Here is a 27,226-nt window from a genome sequence, read left to right as displayed (position 1 = left end):
CCTCATAGGAACGTAGCTTATCCAAGATTTCTAAAGACTTTAAATCTCAACTAAAATCGCTAATCATATATTAAGCTTCGTCACAAAACATGATGCTAATGTTTTATACGGTTGTAAAAGAGCTAGTCAGCATGCTTGTTTTTATTACTGTTTATTTAATATTAATAAGATTGTTTTATTAGGCTTTGCAAACGTGTGGTTAGGTCAGTAAATATCTAGATGTAAGGAGAAAGGTGAACAGTTATGGTCCTGGTTACCAGTAACCCGAATAATTCATCCATCCCCGTAATCGATATTTCCTACTTGGCATCGTTAGAGCAGCGGAATTTAACGACTGAATTATTTGGGTTAGGTCCAGATAAAATTATAAGCAATACTTTAATATTCACAAGTTTGTTTGTTTGTTTGTTTTTTATATTTCTTTTATTTGTTTGTTCTTTATTAATTTTGTTTGTTTTGTTTTGTTTTGTTTTGTTTTCATTTTTAATAGTCAGATATCGCTTAAAGATAGATTGTATCCATAAGATTAAAAAATACGTGAAGGATACAAATCATTTTCAAAGTCAAAATAATTCTATTATGATCATAATGCACAAATATTTCCGTCCGTAATTTTTAAATGTAGTCTGATCTTCACTCATAAATATATGCATTATAAAGAATTCACGAGATAATAGATAACTGTCACAGTGTTTCACACATTATTAGTTTTAAAACTTTAAATCAGTAATTATTTTTGATGCATTGTATTTGTGTTATGTGGTTCATTGAATAATTGAATAGGCTATGGTTTTTAATTATATTTGGTTATTCTTTTGTCGTAATATTGAAAAACATATTGTCTTATTTGTTTACAATAAACAATTTGTGTATTATTTATGGTAATTTTATCACGCTATCATGAATGTAACACATGCATTGAAACGTTGTAAACCAGCCTTACAAAATAATGTCGTTACTGTAAAAATGATCGGTATATTGTGTTTTTCGATTCATTGTGTTTAAAGATGCAAATGAGTGAAAAGGCCGAAGGAAATGAATCAAAAAACATTTCAAACAGTTAAACAAAAAGAACCGGAAGTCGGTAGTGAAAGTGCTATCTGCTGTACTGGAATATCACCTGGAACTAGAAAAAGCAACATTAGAGCTAAGTATAGGTCAAAGGAGAGAGTTAAAAATAACGACGTAATTCATTATTCCGATGAAATGTATGATGATAATGTTATGCCATTACAAGCAGAAAAAGAAGTTGAGGCAACAAGTAGAACCGGAAGTTCTTCGGTGTATGATAGTTTAGAATTCAATAATAAACAATTTGATAGAAAAGGAAGACTACATAAGTTGCAATCGATTGCAAGTCAATCAAAATCCAAAGTAAGTTTTGATGCAACTTCAATGTCGCTTCAACTGAATTCATCTTGTGAACACAAGTCGCGTAAAAGCAAGCGGGAAATTTCTGCACGTGTTACTAAACAGAGCACTCGAACTGAACACAGAAGTGATAATAATCGATTAATTGATTCAATTAAAAATGAAAATGTTCATATTCAAAAATCAAACAATGCAATTACAGAAAACTTTCAACAAATCAAACAAATAAATGAGTATCCGAAGGAAAATCTAAGAAAGCTGACGCCAGCGCCACTTTATCCAAGGGATAATTATATAGCTCCAGTCGTTACTGACAATGGCGAAGAGATTAATAGTCTTGTGCAAAATGAAATAAGACAAAAGTACTTGTATGACAGTCTCGAGCAAAAACCTAATAAAACTGTAAAAAAGAAAATATGGAGTACAAACTACAGTACCAACAAGTCTCAAGTAGATACCGAGTCAATGGACAAGATTTACTCAAACAACAAACAAATGACAGCCGCTCCATCGTTTGAAGTCAAGAAAAGGACAAAAAAATGCGATTCGAAAACAGTTGAAGACAAAAATGAACATATTCGCACCAAACCTCTTAGGTCAGATCAATTTCAAGATGGTTTCGATGTGTATGTGGTCATGAAACGAAAACGGTTTGCTGAGACAGAAAAGACGAGATTTCTAAATACCGATATATTAAAGTCTCTAAATTCAGTTAATGAAGAGGACGTGTCTGTAGAATCAGCGTCAGATGACGTAGAATCAGCGTCAGATGACGATAATCTTAGTGTGAAGGCGTCATATGCTCCGGATGATAATTTTGAATCCGATTTTTATCTAACTGCTACAATATTAGGCGAAGAAAACAGAGATGAACCGGACGCTGTCGTTGTTGTCACAGGACGTGTGCAAGGTCTCCAAGTCAAGGAATATCCACGTCAGCCATTAGGTCGTACTATGAGGACTTATTTTGACGTAAGTGATGACGAGAAGATAGTATTAAAAGATGAAATACCAAAGCCAAAGTACCACAAAAGAAAATTAAAACCAAAGGTAGAGACATTGTGTGTTGGGGAGTGTGTGTTTCAATATCATAATCGTTCACCACAAGAATGTTCTTGATATTTAACTGTTTGCTATTTCATTCTAGCTTTGTTCGTTTTTATGGCTTTCTTTGGGTTCATTTGATACTAACATTTTCAGAGGACATCTCGTACAATGTAGGAGGAATGGTAAGAGCTATTATTTGACCTTACTACAATAGAAAAAAAAAACAGTAAAGTTTTGCTATCCTTTCATAGTTTTGATAGTTACATTGATAAATAAATATAATAATATTGTCTGGTCACTTTGATGCAGAAATAACATTAAGTGTGTTACTGCACATGTGACGTCATAAATATCGATGAGTCAATATTGACACATTTGACATGAAAGGGTCATCTTGGTACATACATAGTTTCGGGTAAAGTGTACAATTAGTACCTACAGTCTTACTAATACCCCCAAAATGGATATAGACTCCCCCTAATATATTTTTTTATTATATAATACATCGTATGGCAGAATGTCTGTTTCGGTAAGGCTGTTGCTATATTTAAACATGTAATATACTAATAACCAGATGTTAAAATGATGCTTCTTTTTGCGCTTTTACTTTTAATGCCAGAAGTTTGAATACCTTAAGTAAAGATGGAGAACAGTATCCAAGGATATAAATACTGCTGTCTTGTGCACATCTAAAGGATGTTAGTTGATATATTTATAATTATAGATTTTCGACTTGAGGGGGTCAAAATAGCGACCTTATCGTACCTTCTCAATTGTCTTACATAAAAGGGCATAATTAACAACGGACGTTAACAAAAGGGGGAAGTAAAAATTAATTTTAAAATATTTTTGCTGTATTTCATTTTTAAACTTACTTATGAAAATGCAAAATCTATAGAACTAAATTAACAAGAAAAGCAAGGTTAAAATTTACATCGTTTTTGCTATTTTTTTTTAAATATAACAACATTCAGGGTTTTTTTCTACTTTTTTAACTTGTTTTATATTTTCTAAATCGAAATAAATTGGATATTGAGTTGTACAGTTGTAGAGTATGAATTGAAACCGGATGTGACTGACAATTAGGCAACATATGGAAAAGTCTTGGATGACGTCGAGAGCTATTGTTATTTCTGATTGATTTTAGCACAAAATATCAATAAATTTAGAAATGCAATCTAATCTTATTATAACTTTTCATTGGAATACATGCAAATAACTCAAAAACTATTCCCTTAGACCAGTAAAGTAAAAAAACAATTATTTTTGTTTCCAAAATTAGTTCTGTTGTGGCAGTGTATGGTACTGTATGTCAGTTTTGCTGAAGTATTTATCTATCAGATACGATAATTTAAATTCTATTAATGTTCGCCGTACTCAGAGAGGACTAATCCTTATACTGATGTTTCAACGTAAAAATAAACCTGAATTTTAAATGAAATCATGTTTGTGTAAATGAGATGTATTATATACAGTGACATTTACAAAGTCTATAGAAAAAATACTTTAACTTTCAACAATGTGATGACCCGATACCACCAGATATCGGGTACTAGTATATATTAATGAAGGGAAATCATATACAGCCGTGTTATATGTACTGTTGAATTCGGAATAAATGAGGCATTTGGTTTTCTCGTTTGAATTGTTTCATATTTTGTCATTCAGTGGCATTTTATAGCTTACACTATGCAATGGGTTTAGCTCATTGTTGAAGGTCGTACGTTAACTTATAATTGATTACATCTACGTGATTTAGTTTGTGGTGAATAACCGTCTCATTGGCAATAATACCACATCTCCTTATTTTTTTATTAACCGTGAAAACTCAAAAAAACACATCAAGTATGGTTGATGCACAACAAAACAACATAAATATATACCATGTTTTGTACCATACCAAGACAAATAGAAAAGTTACACGGAAAGTTTTATCTAGCAATATTTCAGCCATGTTGACAGATAATGTTTGAGAGCAGATATAACCAAAAACAAACACAAATATGTGAAGACGATCAAAACTGTGGCACAGATCATACGTATAATTAGGATCGAATTATAACCAACCTGTTATGATTAAAGGCAAAATATACATTATAAAAGACGCGAGACTAGCATACTATATAGATATAAGAAGATGTAGTATGAGTGCCAATGAGACAACTCTCCATCCAAGTCACAATTTGTAAAATTAAACCATTACAGGTCAAAGTACGGCCTTCAACACGGAGCCTTGGCTAACACCGAAAAGCAAGCTATAAAGGGCCCCAAAAATGACTAGTGTAAAACCATTCAAACAGGAAAACCAACGGTCTAATCTATATAAAAAACGAGAAACGAGAAACACTTATGAACCACATCAACAAACGACAACCACTGAACATCAGGTTCCGTATATGAAATCTTCATGCCTTTATTTTCGATCTAACATTGAAAAATAAACCTCTTCTTTTTACAAAGATTTAAATGATACGTTTCCGATCTTCAGGAAATCATATATGTCGTGTCTCCGCAGTTAGCCGGAACCATTAACAAAAAGCCCCGACCTTGTTTTTCTATCTACACTGTTCCCTATGTAAATCAAGAATCAAATTAAATTCTACTCCGAAAATAAAATTAAATAGAAGTTTCATGACTTTTGTCCTATTTTGCTGTAAAAATCTCTGTAGAAAATAAATAGCGAAAACTGTACGGTTTACTTTGATTTACTATCCTTGGATCAACATCGTTACTGATCTTGTATCGTCGTCATCATCAACATCTTCGTTGTTTCATCTTATGAAACAATTTGATTCCTGCTATGCAATTTCTCACAGATGATACATGCCTGAATTTTTACATTAAATTCCTTACATATATTGCATTTGAAAAGTCTTGATAAATCTTAGAAGCAGAAAAATGGTCCGTGACTTTTATCCATATTTTTTTTCATTTTAGTCCTCTCATGAAAAAGGCTGGAGTTGTAGCTAGCAAATATCTGCCTGTGCCTATTGTCGGTACATGGGTAATGCATGAATGACGTGAAAGGGATGCATGCATGCCTGAAAGAGATGTTTAAGCTTGTTGGCGCATCTGATTTCATTAAGAACAGGGGCGGATCCAGACATTTTTAAAAGGATTTTTAAAAGGGGGAGTTCCAACCATATGTCCCCATTCAAAAGCATTGATCGTAAAAGAAAGGGATTCCAACCCCCGGACCCCCACCCCCCAAAATCCCCCCTGGATCCGCCACTGTAGAATTATTGCAATATCGATGGTTGACATAATCACTTTTGTCTTTTTTTATTAGCATTATGTGATATCGACTGAACATTGGTATTTCTGTCAGTAAGTCTATGTACCTGTCCCAAGTCATGAACCTCGTCATTGGTTCACATTTGTACTTTTTTTATAAGTGGTTTCAGAGTGAGACAAGGAATTGTTAAGATCCTAACATACTGTATAGAATGATTCTGTTTATTGTTGAAGTCTGTATTTTGACCTCTGGATGTCTTTTGGCTTTTCTGTGTCGTTCGGTTAGACCACGGGTTTTGTTCAAAATAAAATAGAATGAAAATGTATACTGGGGATTATATATAGAGCAATATTGACGTATCTCTTAACTTTCCTTTTATTCATACCTTTATATTTTATTTAGACCACGGGTTTTGTTCAAAATAAGATAGAAAATTTATACTGGGGATTATAATAGAACAATATTGAACAAAATTAATGATGTCTTTCTGAATGCTAGGAACATGTAAATAGAAATATGTAGTTCAATGTATAGGACAGTTGTAAATTACCCATGTAAACTATAAACAACTCGTTGTAGTTTTGGTATATTTGGTATATATTTTGCCACCTTTCTTGGATACAACTTCCGTAAATAAAAACAATTAAGTTAGCCAATAATGTAGGACAAATACTATTGTAAGAATAGAGTTAATTTTTCAATGTTCTGATTTATACAAAATCTACATACTGACGAGTCCAGCTTAGTAGCGTTCACCGACGTATCTATCGGTCTCAGCCCGTAACAGCTATAAACTGGTCTAGATGTAATTTAGATTTAGCAATATATACTTTTCAGTTTCGAATTATTCTTAAAAATTTAATATTTTTAGCTTATTTGGTACGAAACCTTCTTAATAATAACGTTAAAGGTCGTAATAGCGTCCCATACACAGTCCAAGGGTTGACAGGACTTTACCCAACTGGCTGTAAAACTCATTAGTAAGAGGTGCATTCGTTTGGCTGTATGGGATGTATGAATACGCAGCCACGTCCTGTCAATGTTCTAACGTTAAATCTGATGCCTCGAGTTGAAAGAGTCATAGATTGGTACCTGGTCGTTATTTGACAAGTTTACGAAGGCATACTGGATATTTTACGGAGGAGACCAACCTAAGAGTCTCGTGAACTCTGCACGTTAAACAACCCTTGCAGCAACTCTAATGTGTTCATGAGCGGCCTGTTGCTAGGCAAAATGTCTGCCCCTCGAAATTCCTGTACTTCATCCATATCGACTCACAATGCGGAACCTTCATACTGTATTTATTGTTAATTTACTTTCGTCTAGGATATGTATGAAATATTTTGCCATCACGTGGTTAAGCAACCATCAATCAATCAATCAATCAATCAATCAATCGACTAAAAATTTGCTTGTCAATAACAGTTTTTTTCATCGAAATAGTATAACAGATCAGAATCATATCCTTCGGCTCACTACACTACTCTACATGTACATGTAATTGTTTTTTATACAATAATTATTATCATCAATATCACAACCTAATTTCATTAAATTGTACACATATATATATTCCAGTATCTTGCCATGATTACTCGACGAGTATACAAGTCGTCGTTTGAATCCATGTTATAATGATGTATTTTCCATTTGGTAATAGTGGTAAAAATTAAAATTAAGTTTAAGTTTAAAAGCAAAATATCATCAATATTTGCCTGGGACACTATAAGTTATAAAGCATTCAAATTTACGTACACAAACAGTATAACTCTGTTCTATTGTTTTGTTTTGCTTTTTTATAGACAAGCAACCTAGATAAACAAAGCAATCCCTTTTCTTGAGATAGAATACAATGTTGTTTTAGAAATGTGTCCTTATATTTCTATTGGAGATAGACCATATATTTTTTATCTGATTAATATTCCCAATTCTGGACTGCTGGATTTGCTAATAGATTTAGTTCAAATCATGCAAACAATTAAGCATAGCACTACTAAGAAAATTTTGAAACCATTACTTTACAGCAAACATACCTGAAAAATAGTGGCGATACAACACTATTAAAATATTTTTTTCTCTGAACTAACTAGATGAATCAGCCATTATAATCCAATGGGAGTGTGTTGATAGAACAGTATAGTTCTGACAAAAACTCTTAGAGTGTAGAAATATTGTATTACAGTTGTAAAGGGAGATAGACAATTACATTCGGATACCTAATAAATAGCCATCTTCATTTGTATCAAAAGTGGACAAATAACAATATAAGATTCACACGATTAAGTTTAGAATTCATTCAAAGTATCCATAATTTATTGCAAGATGGGGTTCAAATCAGCCTACATGCACCTAGATAATAAAGATCCCCTTACACTATTTACTATTTTGAAAAGTATCAACGTATAGATATTTACGGTATCCCACAGGTTTATTTAGCTCGTTTTTTAATGCATCAATTGGCGATTATAATTGTGTTCAAGCATATTTTACCCTCGTTTTCTTAAGCAGGTGGTATTAAGTGATTGGGGAGTCTGTCCGTTCGTTCTTTTATATAAGTTTGTTCTTCTGTCCAAATTATGCAATTGTGCACCTCCTATTTTTACATGTATCTTTTTTAGGGGGGGAGACTTTGCAAGGCCGTCTGGAATGATTTTGTGAGATTTGCTAGCAGTACCTCTAGTTGAAAATCTTTTGCAATGGGAACAAGTTATTAACAGGCCAAATATATTTAATTCATTTTTGTAAACTAACAAGTGATGAACTTCACAGTAAAACAGGAGACTTGTGGTTTGATCATTTGATAATTTAATGAATCTTTAATGGGTAAATTGATTTGATTTGCAAATGTCAATTTCATTAATTTGATTTCAAAGATATGTATCATGTATATATCGACATATTGCTATTTAAATTCTCAATGGAATTATCAAATACTTAACTGCGGTTTGATGTATAGAAATGAAAATTATTTTCACTGCATAATAAAAGACCGTGTCAATCTATTTTAAATGTGTTCTATTCATCAGTTTGTATAACATACCTATTAGGTGAAATACTTAACGCCTACCTTAAACGCTTAAACGTGTATATCACAAGTCATGCGTCGGTGATTTCAAATTTAATAACATCAATGCAAGCGCTGTTTAATATTAAACTTTTTAGCTTTTTAGTGCAGTTTGAACAAAAAAATCAGTGTGTGCTGTAATGTCTCATCCGGGTGTCGCTGTGTTATAATGTTGGTGTAGTTACTAATAAATAGGTTGTAAATTTCTGTCATTCAGACATTTTCCTTGACTAAGTATTCATAATACTTGCAAAAATTTACTGCATGGAAACAAAAATCTAACCACTGATACATGTCAAATCAATTTATATGTATGACATTTTTAAAACTCTTGGGTACAAGAATAAAATTGAGAATGGAAATGGGGAATGTGTCAAAGAGACAAAGAATATTTTTTTCGTTTGGTTTATTTGTTTTCCAATTTTAGATCTGCAAAGAAGACATAATGTAGATCTTTATCGACAAAACAAGATAATCACAATCATTATTGATTGCTTTTTTTTAAGAACTCACGTTTAAATTCATTTTAAACAACAAAATGAAAAATCGTGCTCATTACTGTGTTTTTATCAATATGAAGCCACTTGTAAATCAGAATGATATCTGTGTTTTACAAAATAATGAATCAATATGGATGTCATACTGTTTCTTGGTGTTTTGTCACGTGTTAGGTCTTGATTCGCTTTGTAAATCAATCTCGAATCTATGTGACACTACACATTGTATCACATACAATAAAATCGATTGCTCTGATCTATCTACCTGCCAGGAATGTGATTTCAAAGGATTTTAATTAAATTTATGCATCGGTACAACAATGTGCAGTTGTAAATTAAAGCAATTCAATTAAATCTTACTGTAATTAGAACTAATTAGATTACAAAATTATTTCGTTTTAGATGGAAAAAATGTACTTAGTCTAATACTTTTTATCTGCTGGAATTGTGAATAAAACTTAATTACTGTTGCATTTTTGTGTATTTAAAATTTAAGCTTAATTCCATGAAAACCTTTAATAGTCAAGGTCCTTTTGTATTTAGTATGATAGAAGTCGCTTTTAAGAAAATAATCCCAAATAATTTATATTAATTTGAATGTGTATTTAACTACATATAGATTGTGTTATTCCAAATAATCCTTATTATACAGATTCGTAAAATGTTATTTGTTTTAAAGTTACACGAGTATGATAAAAACTATCAGTTTAAAATCAATTCAAACCGCGATGAACCTAAACAATTGGGCTCGAAAAACACACTCCACGCAATTAAACAATCTAATATAAAGATCCATTTTTTAAATTTCAAAAACTAGCCAGGCGTTACGTTGGTTCAATATATGCGTGTAGATTTAAAGCGTTATTCATATTCGTTTATATGTGACCTAGGCTTTTCCTGAGAATAAGTGTAAATAATAATTTCTGACTGTTTGCATTTTTATAGCGGTTTGTTTGATGAGGTATTCATCCACATGATTACCAGCGTGTGACGTAGAGAAAGTGACAGTATATTTCAACCTTATTATTGGCCATACAAAGCTGGTTACTAGGGAGTAAAGCCTTTGACTGACGGATTAACATCTATGTAGTAATTATAACTACGAATGTGTATAGAAAGAAAAATGCTTTAAATTTATTTTTAATCCGGTGGGTGTTTTTACAAGGTAATTTATATGTGACACGGTTCAATGGACTGTAATGAGCAGGTATAGACAGCACAGCGACACACAGAACTATGATGAAGTGAGAGCGAAGGAAATATAAACAAACCGTTAAAACAAAACACGAACAGACAACAGAACGAATCAATAACATATGGATGTGTTGAAATAGTCGACAGTGATATTTTTTCTGGATTTAACCAATTAAAACATAGGTATAATAAGAAAATGGCTGAACGTTCGAGATCTAAGCATAAGGTGAGGTCACCTAGAATGAAAGCTTCTCATATTCAGTATGCTCCCGAGGGTAGACGAGGCAATGTTTATATCGATGAGGAAGGTAGGCGGATTTATAGAACATCTGGAAAAAGTGGACATTCAAAGCGATACGTTGTCATGGATGATGGTGAATTGAAACGCGGTGAACGACCGGAAAAAATAGAATACCAACAAGAAGAAACAGAATATGAAACTCTTAGTGAAGCTGATTCAGAATATATGGTCCCAGTACGTCCAAAAGGACAAAATACTTCAACTAGAAGAGTAGTGGAAGGACGACCACGTGTGCTAACGAGAAGAGCTATAGCAGAAGATGAGCGACCCGTACTAAGGACCAGGGATGGAGACACAATGAGAAGTACACGCGTTTCACGTTCAAGGCCTGCGAGTGATTATGTCGTCCGGCGCAATGATACTTTGAATAATCGTGAGGAATTGTTTGTACGGTCAGGACGACCAGCTAGTGAAGTACTTGTACGACCTTCACGTGAACGTGTGGTAACAAGAAGAGTTGTGGATGATTCAAATTTACGTGAACGTTATGTTGTAAGGAGTCGACCTTCTAGTGAAAAACGAATCATAGATAACAGAGATGTAGAGCTTGTCAGAAGACCGAGATCCGAAGAACGAGTAACGTATGTTAAAAGGCCAGTATCTGAAGAAACAAATGTAAAATACGTTACTAGGAATAGCTTTCGAGACCGACAACCTATTGGGTATGTTACGAAAGAACAAGTAGCCGAGGAAAGGGCTTTGAAAAGACAAGAATATATAGATTACCCACAAGAATATATAATTCAACGTCCGCCAACGCGCGACGTCGGTTGTCAGATGACTACAAATTACGTCATACAACCGCAGCCAAAACAGAGAAAACTTTTACGTAATGTACAAACGCAGACTTTTAAGAAGCCAAAGCAACGAAAAATCAAAACTTATTATCAACGAGAAACAGTGGAAGTCGTAAATGAGCCGGATCCACCTACGCCAAGGGAGCCTACTCCTAGAACTCCGACTCCACCACCGCCGCCACCGCCGCGAATTCTTACGCCTGAACCACCAAGACAACCGAAACCACCTAAAAAGAAGAAACCAAAGAAGGTAATTTTTTATTTCTTTCCTGGCTCAAAAATGTCAAAAAAAATCTGTATGAAAAGGTTTTCATTCAAATTTTGAAGAATACAAAGAACAAACGAATGTGGCTTCAAAATACACTTAGTATCATTTTCTAACCTCGTCCTATATCAAACGGCGTCGCATTACATGAATCTATTAAATATTCAATATTTTCTGGCTGGTATATTCATTTTCTGTATTTTTGAAAATTGAAAATTTTAAACTGCTTTAAAAAGTAGGAAGAAAAAAAGGAAAAGTAAAATAAATACATGTTTTATGACCCGGAGTCATATGTTGCAGGACCATGATCTAGTTGTATAATTCTACACTGTTGTAAAACTGACCTAATAGGCAATGAAAAGTTTACTTTTGTACAACTCAGGATGAATGTTATATAGATGAATACAGTACATACGTCATTTCAGGACTAACGAGTACATTGTCAGTAAATTACTGTTCCTTTATTTCTAATCTTTTAGTATAGGAACTAAGTTTTCTAACTGTAGAAAAATAGTTAATGATATTCTTCTTGTAGATTTTCTTTTCATGTAGCACTTGTAACTTTATGCCATTATTTACTAAGCAAAACATTACCCCACGAAACATAAAATAAATTGGCATTAAGCAAAATGACGAAAAGGAATTCACAGTGACACGAACAACCGAGTATTTTCCATGGTACATTTAAAATAGAAATCTAAAACATTTCTTGTTACGATAATACAATGTTGATGTACAAAGCCATGGATATAAAAATAAAAATTAATTTTTGTGGGTGAACATGTCGTGGTTTTGTCTCTGAATTTGATTTCATAGGGAATATTTTTCATGGTTTCAAGTATGTGAAAGTAATAATCTTTGTAGGTGAAATTTTGTTGGAGGTTTATAATTTCAAGGGTTATATTTACTAACAAAATAAACGAAATTTAAAACCAAACGAACATTTCTGCTTTCACATATATAAAACCTGTATTAATATAAAAATCAATAGTTTTAAGACTTTTTTTGGCATATTAAAAAAAGATACGCGTGCAATATGGTCATATTTTGGTACTGTCACAGTTCAATGAAAAGGATGTTCACACCAGTTTATGCCGCGTTCACAACTTGTTTCCTTTTTCATTCTTAAAAAAAAGCAAGAATTTCATGTATAAATGTGTATATATAGAGGATATATTAGCCCATTACTTTACTTTATTCTATTTTAAACGTTAATACGAGCTCAGTTGTGCTTTGTTAATTTGGGCTAGCTTTCAAAAATTGTTCCTCATCCGCTCCTTGTGAAGAAATCGGACAATTATAGTATTGAATAGTGAATACTCTCCAAGATATATCCATACAAGTATTGTGTCCCAGACTCTTTGGAGCTGTTGAATGTTTCAGTCTCTATCATGGAGTGCTCGGTGGTTTTGTCGACAGAAACCTCTTAGGGAACATATGTCTGTGTTTGTGTAGCATATGTCTGTAAAAGAAAAACAAAATGTTGGTCTAAGGTAGCCAACTGATCTACCCAATTTTGAGGGCCAACTTTAATCAGAATATGACAGTTCTGGCTTCTTTGCAACATAAACATTATAGAAATCAAAAGACTGAGTGTGTTCAGATTGTTGGAAAACCAGGATTGTTTCTATGGAAAATGAAATCAGTTTATCCACAGTTACTGCTTCCCGACAGTGCCATACCAACCCATCTCTACTATGTTTTGTCACTTATATGATGCAACAACAAAACGGACATTTTTTATATTAAATTAGTAATATTATCACTATATCCATAGACCTTATTTTTCATAGGAGAAAGAAATGCAGTTGGTTGTTAAGCAACCAAATCTTCCCGAACCAGTTTATGACAGAGTGGAGGTAAATTTTGATTCCGCTTGTAGAAAAAAATGCTTTTTTTAATTTGGTGGTTTGTAAGCTATCACAAAGAGAGTGATTTTTCAAACATTAAAATGCTATCTAATGTTGATTGTTTAAGAATACTTGATTGAAAGAATTCGAGTGCATATTCTTAAAAGCATGATGCAGTTTCATTTTAGACTCTATTTGATATATTATAAAGAAATATTATTAACCTTTAACTCAGTATTTTCTAAATTTTGATTTCTATCATCTACATGTAACAGCTATCCAACTGACAGATTACAAAAACAGAGAGACAGGTGCTACGGGGACACTGTTTTATTCAAAACTATGAGCCCAAGCTTATCTATGAAATATTAAGACAAAACCAAATAATTTTAATGTGCGACTGTATTTGTTTCTTCTTTATTATTGACGAAAATTGCAAATGCCGACTTCAAAATGGAATAAATTTCTTTAGAAAATTTGAAGGACCGATCATTTTTCGATAACTCTTTATTCTAACCTTCACATATTGTTTAACCATATGTTTTTATGCACCTGTAATCATAATTCTTCTTATGGTTAATGGATATGATAATTGCACTTTAACACACCATTAGTTCAATATTTACTAAATATTTCTTCAATAATAATATCATCGGTTGGCAACCAAAATCAATATTAACCTACTATTAATTATGATCGTCAAGTTTGTCGATGCGACTTCCAAGTTGCTAATTGGAATGGATTTCTTGTAAAACATTGATTTTTACATAAAATAAATTTCAAGGCATTTTTTTTTATGTTTGTCAATCATAAATGTCAATATGTATAGATGCATGAAATACTATCTAGCAAAAATGAGCTTAGGTTTACATGTATTTATATATGATATCGTCCACTATAAACACACTCTACTGATTTTTAACGTAAGCAAAGGAGAAAGAAGATTACGTCCATTAACTTTTCCTTTTATATTTTTTCTAACCATTAAATGCAAAAATGAGAGAAGAAAGTCAAATATAGTGACAGGATAAAATAATTTCACTCTGACCTTTATGCAAAATGTGATTTGTGCTTTGCTTTCATTTCGAATAATTAAAAACAAATTCCGCATTCAATTCATTGTGTTAAATTAAAATACGATTTTATCTAAGAGTTGACTCACACGTATTTTTGGCACAAATGAGTTGTGGCGCTAAAGGATGCAATTTTGGATCAAACGGATTTTTACCGACTCTTTTTAGGCATGGATAAAAGTGCCATTGTAATATACTGTTTTGTTTCCCTATTCTGTGTTTCCTTCGATACGGGGATGGGGTAAGGATGTTAAAATTAACAGAAAAATTGCCAATGTAAATAATAAATCAACTGGTCTTGTTTTCACAAAATGCCTTATTTGTTCAATTATCCATAAAATACAGTTTTTTTTTCTTAGCCACGTGAGGACAGATATCAATACTCTTTATTTTGAAGACCCCTTATTCTCTATTCTGTTAACCCCATGCACATCCACATAATATATATTCTTATTTTTTCATCACACACCCCTTTCCAAAATGAGTTAAATGTCTGGATTTTTTCCAAATAACACTGAGAGTTGCTCAATCGATCTTCAATAAATATTTGTTCGAAAACTGGCTTACATGTAGAATTAAATGGTGTATTTCAACATTGAGAAAAAGCTATCCCAAAAGTAGATCAAGTATACATCACCCACCTGTAAAGAATTTGACCTCGTAAAATCCATTAGAATAATAAAATGAAAGTAGTCGTTATCATTTAAAGATACATTCGGAAATCATTTTTACTTTACCTGACTACCAATATAAATGTCATAATATTATGATCTATCCTCTGGAGAAATGAAATTCGACATTGCCCATTGTCATCCCCTTTTTTTGGTTGATCCGAAATTAAAATAATTGATAACTGGGATGGGTCATTTCCCAAGAAATCTTATACCGACAGAATTTAGTTCATCTAAAATAAGTTTCTTTGATGTAGAAATAGGCGTTTGTATTTTTTTTTATCCCAGTACACCCAACAATTAGCGAACCATTTAAACCAAACATCGTATGAATGGGTGGGGTAGAAAAATACTTTAAAACAAACATGTTTGTATACTTGAACAATAAATCATCTGTTAAATATTTTGAATATATTATCTTCTTAAAATGTTTCGACTCAATGCCGTTTTTAATTACTTATGCATGCCTTATTTCTTTTTCTGCACATTTTAATCCCAAAAAGTTACAAATAAAAAGTAATAAACCAATGTTTTTGTTTAAGGATTTAGAAGTTGTAGCTGGCTCGTCCAAAATTTATTATGAAGCACCTAAAAAGAAAGAACATTTGATTAAGAACCCCGAGCCCGATCCACCAAGATATGCTTATTACGAACCCTCGGAGTATACGGCGTCTAAGAAAATTGTTTCCACTGAAAAGGTAAATAAAAATACTTTCTTAAAGTTAATTTATTTGAGTTTGTAGTTAGTATACTGGATCTAAGTTGCTTGTTTATTAGGTGAACCATGAGTTCTTTATGAACCAGTCAATATAATTAAAACCCGATCTCGCATCGCTCCCTCTTTCTGATATGTCGCGCGTGAAAACGGGAGCGATGCGAGATCAGTTTTTATTTACAATGTTAGTCACTGTAAATAAAGAACAAACCGGTCAAACAGGTTTATCAGTTTTTTTTTTGTTTTGTTTCTTTTCCATGATTGAATAATGATAAGATAAGAATCATTTCTCTTTCTATTAGTTATAAACAAAGGAAATGTTGATTTCGTGGTTCAACTGCCAAAGAAGCAAAATTAACTTCATTTTTCATATATCATGCCTACTCAAGTAAACATGCTGCAGTTTTTCTAGCAAATGAGTGTAAACAACCTTGTGTAATTAAATGAAAAGACGATGGTCTATATTGAACATATCCCAAAAAGTGTGGCTTCATATTTATTTTTAGTCCTGAAAGATCTTGATACTGTGTACTAAAACCAATGTTTGAAACATGCAGATATATATCTCTGTCACGTCCTGCATTGAACACGATCAATTTCACTTACAGCCGATTGCATTGAGTGTGTAGATAAAAGTTATATCTTTGGTTAGCTTGCTTGCTAGCTGAACCGTGTAGTCATTATTAGGTAAGATAAACTACCCTCCTTTAAGAGTAGACTGGTCCGACAGATAACCAATCTATCTGTCTGCAGGATTAGGCTACTTCGAAAGGAGGGTAGTATACCTTACATTTTAATGACTGCACGGTTCAGCTAGCAAGCAAGCTAACCAAATATATTACCTTTACCTACACACTCAATGCAGTCGGCTGTAAACGTTCTTATTTCTGTAGATAACACACTATTAATCGAATACAGTTTAGCTGCCTAAGAATATATATATACTTATTTATCTTCATAAATCTTCATTAAATTACCATTTAGACTTTTGAGGAATGCAAAGTGACTTAATATGCTTCTTAATATCACTCAAATGAGGGCAATGTCGCACTGTCCGAAATAGGTATACCATAGTTGGTAACAGACAAATAAATTAACCTGTTTCCTATGATTTCTTTATTATCTTTTCTGAGAAGAAGGAACACTATGTTTTGGCAGTTTCCTTTCATATTCAAGTAATTCGTGATACGAAATATCTCAAAAACAATCTCTTGCTGTAATGACGGATTCAAAACCATATTCTACGGCGGAAATCAATCGGTAATGCTGGCTAGATTTCTTTGGTTTTAATATTCTTGTCTTAAGAAACAATCTGATTAGTCTATTCTTTGCTCAAGGTAGCAAATAAAGATCAGGTCACAGAAGACCTTTTTTAGTGCTAATAAGCAATTTTTTCTCGTTTTTTTTTATCGTAGAAACAAAAAAGGAAACGTACATGTATTTGTAAATCTTAAACAGAAAATAATAATACAAATACCGTCACTTGGATTGTTATAGTCCATTTTGCGGTTTACAAGCAAGCCCAATTAGTACTTGCGTCATAAAGCTGCATCACATCGATTTAATTAAACTTTGGAATAAAGGTAACGGGAAGAAAATTTTGAAAAATGTTGCATTAACTTATCTAAAGTCATTGATTGGTATTCGATCTCTCACCTGAACATAAAAGGATCTGTTGTCATGGAGGGGTTAAAATTATATGTAAGGTTGATATATACTATAATACTTTATTTGAGCTAACAAAATATACTTTGTTTGAGCTATAAAAAAAACTGTTGACAGTGTGAATTTGTGTTTATTTTACGTTAGTGCAAAAATATTTTATCTGGGGAGGGGGAACTTGTGGAAGACGGTGGCTTTAAACCACTTAAACCTATGATCCAATGGTAATTACAATGCATATATGAAAAGGCATATCGTGTATGGTTAGGCAGTATCACATGTACAGTACATGCAAATAAATTTAAGATTAAGAATGCAAACGGGGAATATGTCAATGAGACAACAACCCGACCAAAGAGCAGAAAACAGCCGAAGGCCACCAATGGGTCTTCAACACAGCGAGAAAATCCCGCACCCGGAGGCGGGCTTCAGCTGGCCCCTAAACAAAAATGTGTACTAGTTCAGTGAAAATGGACGTCACACTAAACTCCGAAACATATAAATGAACTAAAATTAAAAAAAAAACATACAAGACTAAAAAAGGCCAGAGGCTCCTGACTTGGGGCAGACGCAAAAATGCGGCGGGGTTAAACATGTTTTGTGAGATCTCAACCCTCCCCCTATACCTCTAGCCAATGTAGAATAAACAAACTTTGTATTTATTATTGTCAACGTAGAACAATACAAGTGTGTTGTGAAGTGGGTAGTTATTATTATGTTATAACTAATTAAAGGACCAGTCTATGGTAAAAGGAATAGTACCGTCCAAGGTTACACTACGGGTTTTAGATTACTATAGAACAAAAAACCCAGACAAGTTCTATGTTAAATTGGTTCGTATAAAGAAAAGAAATATGCATGGATTTATTTTAATTGCATACCTTACTGATATCTCTAGCATAAACCAAATTCAAAACATTCATATGCATGTGGATAAGAAAAGTGAAGCAGATTTATAGTTTTCTAGTCATAGCGAAATGATTTACCTATTTTTCATATTACATTTTTTATTGGAAAGCATACCACATCTCCTTATTTTTAGATAGTATATATTACGAACTCATAATTGCTCTAGACCCAAGTAAATGGATCTGTATTATGATACAGACGTCATTAAATAAACTCGTAGTTAAATCTCTTTCACCAAATACTAGTATAGAATTTAAATATGTCTAGATCTGTATATTATATTAATTACAGCTAGTGTATGATATAATTTACACACGTGTGATTAGCACACTTGTAATAGGAAATTGATACGAAAATTACAAGTATTCCAATATTTTTCCTATTGTACGACTGTGTATTTGTATGCATGCTATTTTTACAATTGTTTACCTTTTAATAGTAGACCCTTGAAAAGTATTCTGATAGTTTTAGTATTTTAACAAAAAAAACTAAGACAATAACTTAACTGGATTGTTACATTATTATTTCTTTCACAGATATTAAAATTTTTAATTGTTCGGATGACAGACCAAGTCATAACTGCATTATTTATGATATTTTAAAAAGACATCATAATGCACGTATATTGCTCAAAAGATTATGATTTTAAATAAGTCAATTTTTACTTTTACTTTGATTAACATGTGTACAGAGATTTGTATAATATTACATAAACTATATTATTATTGGTTAAAGGACATAACTGCGGAATCTACTTCCAGTAGTAGAAGTTCGAGCAACAACGAGGTAAAACCTACAATGCGTATTATATACCAAACATTTGCTTTATATTCAATATTATTTACAGAAATGTAAAATAGTTTAATATCAATTGCATGTTTTCAATATAGCGTCAGTTGTAATTACACAAGTTTAAAACTGCCTTTTGAAGTTCATTATCCGATTAGCTCTTGTGGTTTTATACATTTTTTAAAAACGTTTCTATGGCGATTGATTAACAAATGTTTTATTCAGCTCTATATCACAAGCTTCAAAGCAATTTTATTCATTTAATAAGAGACAATAATAGTTCAAGTCTCGTAAATCCATTCTGAAAATATAAATACAGAAAAAAAACCTGAGAGAACTGCATGAACTCCAAAATAGGGCGAGACATGTGTTGACAGGGTAAGCGTCTCCTGTTCTGTATCCCTTGTCGCTCACGGAAATAGAAACTTGTTCATTCTGTCCGATAGAACTAAAGATCAAGATTATGATCTACTACATGCATATGTATAACTTATATCAGATAATCAACTTCAATGGTATTTTTAAGTGTGCATTTACTGAGTGTTGTAACATACATATAAAAGAATGGTTTAAGATATGACTAGACTACAGTAGTGAACAGTTTTAACCTCGTTTACTCGGTAGTCTGCAGTTAACTTTCGGTTTTCGTAATAGTCTATAGGTCAACTTAAGTGTCCATGGTAGTCAACAGTTAATAAAGGTTTGCATGGTCATTCAAAAAAAGCACTTTGAAAAGATTTATCGTCAATATTTCAGTTTTATTTTTGTTTTGGTTTCAAAATTCATGGCATTTTAAAATATTATAACAATAGCTTTCATGTATTATAAACTTGGTAGGATTAAGTTCAACCATGAATTTCATGATGTATAATGGTGTTAGTTTACGGTCCAATTTTTACTTTCCTAGTCCTGGTAGTCGACGATTTATTCCTGAATTTCATAGTTTATAATTCTGATTGTCTACTGCTTAACTTTGGTTTTCATAGTTAATAGTCCTAATATTCAGATAACGATGGTCTCATGGTTAGGTTATTCTGGTAGTCATCCAGGAGTTTCATCTTTTAGTTACTATTCCGATAGTTCACAGTCTAACCCTGAATGTTATCTATACTATTAAACGAAAAGACCTCATTTTGTGTGTCGCTTCTCTTCCTTCCACAATAAATTAATCATCATGCCTCTGTGTCCTATAGGTTCCATGCATAGTCGCATTTGTCATCCACTTATGGTTATTCCGTTTGGGTTATTTTGGGAGGAAAACGAAAATAAAGGCGTCCGGGTATTGTTTCCGTCATCGGACGGACTTTTAAGTCATAGACAAGACTTCCGTTTAGGACTGTTTAAAATTACACATTATTTTCATAGGTACTTTGGGACAGGACAATTATTTTAGCGTTTTTCTGTATACTATGATACATATACTTTAAATAAAGGTTAGTGCTATTTACTATCAATTCCTAGTTTACTATCCACGGCGGTCACTGATATTATATGGAGAGTCTCTATACTAGAATAAAAAAAAATTTGAATATATAATATATCAGTGACCACCGTGGATAGTAAACTTGGAATTGATAGTAAATAGCAAATACACTTTATTTATAGTATCTGTATGTTCATAGTATACAGAAAAACACGAAAATAATTGAAATTAATAGAAAACAAAAAATAACGGATTTTGAAAAAAAGGGGGAGGGCTAAAAAAAAATGTGTCCTGTCCCCAAGTACCTATGCCTTTTGATACCTTTCCTGAAATTCTCCAGTCATAAAATCTTTTACAAAAATTTATCCTGCAACAGTTTACATACTTTCAACCACGCTCTAAATGCCCGCGATTTCGCGGGTGTGTTCTAGTGGTTTATAATCCTGGAAGTCTAGTAACAGTTCAATCATTGGTTTAGTATCATAAGTTTCAAAAGAAGGGTTATGATGTTTATAATTACAGGACTAAAGAGAATCAAAATGGTTTCAGATTTTGTGTGTAGACCAACAAAAAGACATGAAATAAATAAAATGAAACATTTTGGTAGGATAGTTTTAAAATTATATTATTTAGCTAATAAGCGAGGGGAAACTGCATTTTGTCTACTGATCCCCTGTGCCCCCTTTCTAATCCTGTACCGCCACCTAAAGATGAGATAACTCTTCCATCACAGTATTTGTCGGAGAAATACCAAGTATAATAGGCATTATAATGTGAACTTAACTAGTAACGGGGATTTTATTTAATTTTCATTTGTTATAGCCTAAAAATATATCTAGAATAGAATACATTTTGTGCATGTTTTATGTGGCTTTTATTACCTTGCAGGCATAATAGGTTACTATATTCAATCTCGGTTTGCCTATATAGATGTAAGTGTTTGTCAATTGCTAACGTGGGAGTCTATAAGTTGCAAAACAGGTTCTCGAAGTTCAATACACAGAGGTTTATTAAATACTTATATTTAAAATATATAATCCATTTACATTTTAGCTAAAGGTTATATAATTCCGCTTACGACATGCTCATACACACTAAATTTTGGCTAAAATTCAAACATATTTAAAACTCTCAAAGCTGCAAATATTCAGTTAATATGTTACAGTACATGTTTATAAAAATAAAAGTAAAATCATTCATGATCTCAAAATTGAAAAATAAATCTATAATCTTTGTAGGCCACGCAAACTATTCACTAAGTATGAATTCCTTTCATTGAGAAGTGTGGAAATTATATAATTTTATGATTTAACTTGCATGGAAACAGCTTTAGATGTGTTTTAACTCCAAATTTATGAAACCATGTGTATATATTTAAGATGTGAAAATATTTCTACATATATTTACATGTACTTAACAATTGATTTCTTTCAAGAATATTAATGCGTGTTAAAATTTTGAAGTTGATTACTTTAAAGAATTTGCTGTGGACTACACTGTTGTTTGTTTAATTCTCCTTGAGCTAATATGGGAATATTAATACAGTTTTAGTTGTATTAATATGTAATTTGAGTATGTTAGCTTTGACATATGAACAGAATATAGTTTGAGCTTTAAGAGAAATCTTGGTTCTTACATAACAAATAAAATTGTAACTGCTGTTTTAGTTCGAAACATATTCAAATAATTTAATTTTATCATTTTGAGCAATCTTACAGAAAAAATACGTATGATTCTAACTATTAGTCTTATCTAACAAATTTTGCAATTATAGCTCTTTCCTTAAAACTTACTTTAGGTGCAGGTGTTTGTTAGTGTTTACATTGTTCCTTTTTGTAAAGGCCTATTTACATTTTTAATGTTATTTTAAAGCGAGTTAAAACAGCTGACAACTTTTACACTGTACCTCTGACAGGAAGCACAACATTTTATGGACCGTTTTTCAAAAAAGAAAACACATACCCTCCAAAACGAAAATCGTCAAAGAATAGAAAGAAACGAAAACAAACGACTACATATGAACGCCCACGATATGTTGAAACTGCAAAACGACAGAGGAAGAAGCACCCACATGTTGCAAAGTGGTCTAGAAAAACTTCTGAGGATTCTGCTCCGCCCCAGGTTGAAACTTACTTAAAAAAGGTTCCTGTTCTAATTCATGATTATGGCAATATTCCACGGTCATCACTTAAACAATCTGGTACCCATTCGAAGAAGAAAACACGTGGTCATGTACAGATTGAAGAATATGGCGCCAAACTATCACATGGTCCTTCCTTTTATATGAATGACAGTAAAAATGGTAAACTTAAATCTTCTGGCGATTATAGTACTCATTCGACCCTGTTATATGTAAATCCAGAAACGGAAAACGTAGAACCTTTGAAATACACCGGGGAAATAGAGACCCAGATCAAAGACAAACGAAAGTGGAACGAACAGGAAGAAGAACCTAGATATGTAGTGATTCCGGGGTTTGACGATCATTCTAAACCTAAAATAAAGGATGTGATCGACAATACTGCCAAACATTTTGACGATGACCCATTAGTTATAGTGGAAGATTCCAAGTTCCCGAATAGAAGAAAACTGAGTTTAAAAAGTCAGTCTGACATGGATGACACGTACTTAACTCCGATTTCTCATGGACAACATACAGACAAATGGGTAAAACAACACACGAGCTTATTGCATGTTTATTTACGCAAATATATGCACTTTTGAAAAATTTGATTTATTGTAACTTTGTATTTTTTCGTATGAAAAAATCATATCAGTAAAAATGTTATAAAATATGGTAAGTTCTTAGTTTAGAAATTACTAAAAAATAAGAACAAATACTTAGTCATATCTAAGATATTGTACTGAAGCCTCTCAACGATTTAATATTAAACACGTTTATTTTTTGTAGTTTTTAAGTTACAGATATGATTTTTTTAATATTTCTACAAATTATTTTTTTACATAAATCAAAATATATTTAGTACAATAATACACGAATTTTACAAATATGTTTGTTGTTGTTACTAGTTGCTTGCCGACAATGTTTAGCTGCTGTTAGTTACATATGCATATAGCTAGAATATCCATTTGATCCATAGTAAATTAGTCAAAGTAACCTTCCGTAGCGCGAATTAATACATGACTGAAGCCCAAACAATGCATGATAGCGCTAACGCCTACCATACAATTGTAAGAAGTGCATGACTTTATAGTCAAGTTGCATATGCTATCCACGTTATTGATTGTTTATGTTGCATGTTTTGATGTTTATATGTATGCTTGCATGGTCATAATTCATGGTATTGTAAAAATATATATGAAAATTGTAAATTCTGTGATATTGAGAGAGAAAAAAGATAACAATGTATAATACTATAATACTGTATACAGCACTTTTAGATTCTTGTTTTTTTATATCTAAGTATTAGCAGAATATTTTTAAGTATTCATTTAAAACGGTCTATACCTACATATATCAAAGAGAATACTAATTATGTATGTAATTATAGACGTTATTTTTAACAGTATAATGACAATTTTTAAAGTTTGCCAGAAGCTTGAATATCAATAAAAATATATGAGAAAACTTATACAAATATCTTGATTCCTCATTTTCGAGGACGAAAATAAATGCTGAAAGCAAATATTGCCCTTAAAGTTTAACATTTTATTTGTACAAAATTATTATATAATATAGTTTATTTGCAAAAACTTTTGTTGTAACAATAGGTTAAGAAAACAACAGAGGAAAAACCAAAAAAGCAAAAGGTAATACGAATTTAGTGCATGCAAGGTTCACTGCACAAAATTTTATGGAACAACACATGTACCACGATATAAACTCTTAAAACATGTTCGATTTTATATGTACATGTATGAAACGAATGTGTACAAAATACATCCTTGCAAATTTGGCTTTTAAAAAAACGGTATACCGTACGTAGTACTCATAAAGCTATAGAATTTTTCTTTTTACCGACTTTTGACTCCGGAGTATATAATTTTCGACAGGATGCCTACTCTGTGGTAGAACATTCTGGTATTCGGTCAAGTAAGAGTAATCAGATGAAGTAAAATCAATGTGCAATTTGGGTACAAAATGAACTGTTTTATGGTTCTGTACATAACATAATTATTTGGAAAACAGTTATGTCTTTCCTCAAATTGCACCGATTGTAAACTTTATTTTACTTCTTTTAGTTGCTCTGACTTGACCGAGTACCAGAATGTTCTACCACAGAGTAGGTAACATGTCGAAAAAATATATAATCCGGAGTCAAAGGTCGCAAATATGAAAATAGTCTAATTAAGACTGAATATAACACACAGTTAACAAAATCAAATGTTTTGTTTATTTAACTCTAATCATTGTAGATTGTCAATGTATGATTTTTGTTACGTTAGATAAGACATAGAAAAGAATGATGGTATGAACAACATGTATAAATATAATGTGCAATAACAGATATCAAATAGGAATATGCACATAATAATATACGATGTGTTTGTTCATACACTGGCACTGGTTTCGTTGGTATCACAGTTGCGTTTGATGTAAATATAGCTTTTATTGACCTTTACCAAAAGGCATTGTTTACTATTATCATGTGTAGCTAGTAACCCCACGTTGTTAGGCTGGAATGTAGTAGTTTATTAGAACCTTGCAATAAACTTTACATTGTTATGTTTCAAGTTTGTATCGAATGAACTTATCATTTTTCAAGCTTTTACAAAACCTAGTTATATTACAAGCTTGTATTTAACGCAGATATTTACATGGTATACCTTACTGTTTTGACTGTATATTATAATGAAATAAGAATTAGACTTTTAAATGACTTGTATTGAAACATTTTAAATCTATGAAGTACAAATTATTCCAAGACAAAACCAAATATGAAAACAGAATTAGATATGTGAACGAAAAGGTAATTTCAAATTCATGTATCTACTGAATAATTATTATCAATCACTGTTCACTTTTACATGTCTTATAGATTACCTTACATGTATTTTGCAAAAACTTTCTGAACTTTGGATCCTCAATGCTAATCTACTTTTTACTTTATTTGGCCTTTTTAACTTTTTTGATTCGAGTATCACTGATGAGGCGTTTTTAGACGAAACGCGCATTTGGCGTACAAAATTTTAAGTCTAGTTTATTACCAATATATCTATTTAGTTTTTTTTTCTGTTTCAGCTTAAAGGAAAGGCACATATGGTACGTGTTGGTGGGGGTTGGATGAAAGTTGAACACCATAGAAATCATCATACACCATTGAAGATTTACGAAATACCCCGTGACGCAAATGATGACAAGTTTCTCTATATAAAGTCTAGATTCAATCCGAACAGAAAGGAAGTTCCAATAGCATACAAAAAATACCGAGAAGAAATAGTGCGTGGATGAATTTATCAGAAATAGTTCAGAAATGTAAATGCTCAATTATACACAATTTAAGAAAGTTTAGCTAAACGGCCTAGTTTTTCCTGGTTAGATATATGAAAATAGTGAACAGTAGATCTTTATTTATATGGATACTTATCTTAACGCTTTGTTGGAAAGCACATGTCTCATACTTGAATTCTGCACCAGGTGTCCAATTATCAAAACGAGGCTTCATTGTGAAAACAATTGGATTATGGTGTTCTTGTTTTATAGAGTTGTAGGACTAATGATAGAAATTTTCCCGTTTAACTAAAATCATTGAGAAGCATCTTATTATTATGTTTCAATACAACAAAAGATATATAATTAAGAAAGGATTGTGAAAGTGTGTGTGTGCAGAATGTTAAGACAACAAAGCATGGATTGTAGTTATATGCGTACAAGAGGTTTGGAACCTTTTGAAAAATGTGATAAAATATTTTGTGATATCCCTTCCGATTTATTCGCCTTAAATTGTTATTTTATGTTGTTTTTGTTACATTTAATACATTTTATTCTTATTTTGTTGTTTAACTCCGTCCACATTTTCATGGTTTATGTAACCAGCAAAAATAGTCAAGAACCTAAAAAACTTTTTCAAGTCGGCAATGTGGCTAAGAACGTTTTTAATAAGTTACCAATAAACGTTTAAGAATTAACTGCGTAAAAATAAGTTATATAAGTATTAATCCTTTACTAATTGCACAAAGGGTATGACAAAATGATACATGCGTGGAAGAATATGTCAAAAAATGTGAAAAATATAAAAATGACTTGCAGAAGCAAGACATGTGATTTTGTTCACATATTTGATCCGTGTTGCATACCGTTCTTGTTTTGGTGCTGACAGCAGTTCTGTTTCTTGCTGGGTTATTTTGTACTATTTATGAAATATATTTTCTTGACAGATAATAAAATATTCTTAACTTTCA

At 32.0% G+C, this 27,226-nt stretch overlaps 1 protein-coding gene across 14 annotated transcripts; it reads left to right on the top strand.

Annotated features, from left to right (window-relative positions):
- The first annotated feature begins 904 nt into the window (after positions 1–904).
- Positions 905–27,226, top strand: LOC127724018 (titin-like). Of its 14 annotated transcripts, XM_052230754.1 has the most exons (8): positions 2,282–2,421; positions 10,160–11,756; positions 13,565–13,630; positions 15,908–16,063; positions 19,387–19,437; positions 22,736–23,530; positions 24,596–24,634; positions 26,067–27,226. In XM_052230754.1, the coding sequence occupies exons 2-8, from the start codon at positions 10,605–10,607 to the stop codon at positions 26,274–26,276; spliced, it is 2,469 nt and encodes an 822-aa protein (XP_052086714.1). In that variant the 5' UTR covers positions 2,282–2,421; positions 10,160–10,604; the 3' UTR covers positions 26,277–27,226. The 14 variants fall into 14 exon arrangements, with proteins under 14 accessions (XP_052086720.1, XP_052086714.1, XP_052086716.1 ...); XM_052230753.1 differs by lacking the exon at positions 2,282–2,421 and having other exon boundaries at positions 9,834–11,756; XM_052230756.1 differs by lacking the exons at positions 2,282–2,421; positions 15,908–16,063 and having other exon boundaries at positions 9,833–11,756.

This window comes from Mytilus californianus, unplaced genomic scaffold (genome assembly GCF_021869535.1).
Source record: "Mytilus californianus isolate M0D057914Y unplaced genomic scaffold, xbMytCali1.0.p SCAF_14, whole genome shotgun sequence".
Taxonomy (NCBI): Eukaryota; Metazoa; Mollusca; class Bivalvia; order Mytilida; family Mytilidae; genus Mytilus; species Mytilus californianus.
Note: the sequence above shows the minus strand (reverse complement) of the source record. Positions and strands in the feature narration are given on the sequence as shown.

Coding starts and splice junctions, on each gene's coding strand:
- LOC127724018 (XM_052230754.1), top strand. CDS start 10,605: ATGGCTGAACGTTCGAGATCTAAGCATAAGGTGAGGTCACCTAGAATG. Junction 16,064..19,386: donor AAATTGTTTCCACTGAAAAG/GTAAATAAAAAT, acceptor TATTGGTTAAAG/GACATAACTGCGGAATCTAC. Junction 23,531..24,595: donor GACAACATACAGACAAATGG/GTAAAACAACAC, acceptor TTGTAACAATAG/GTTAAGAAAACAACAGAGGA.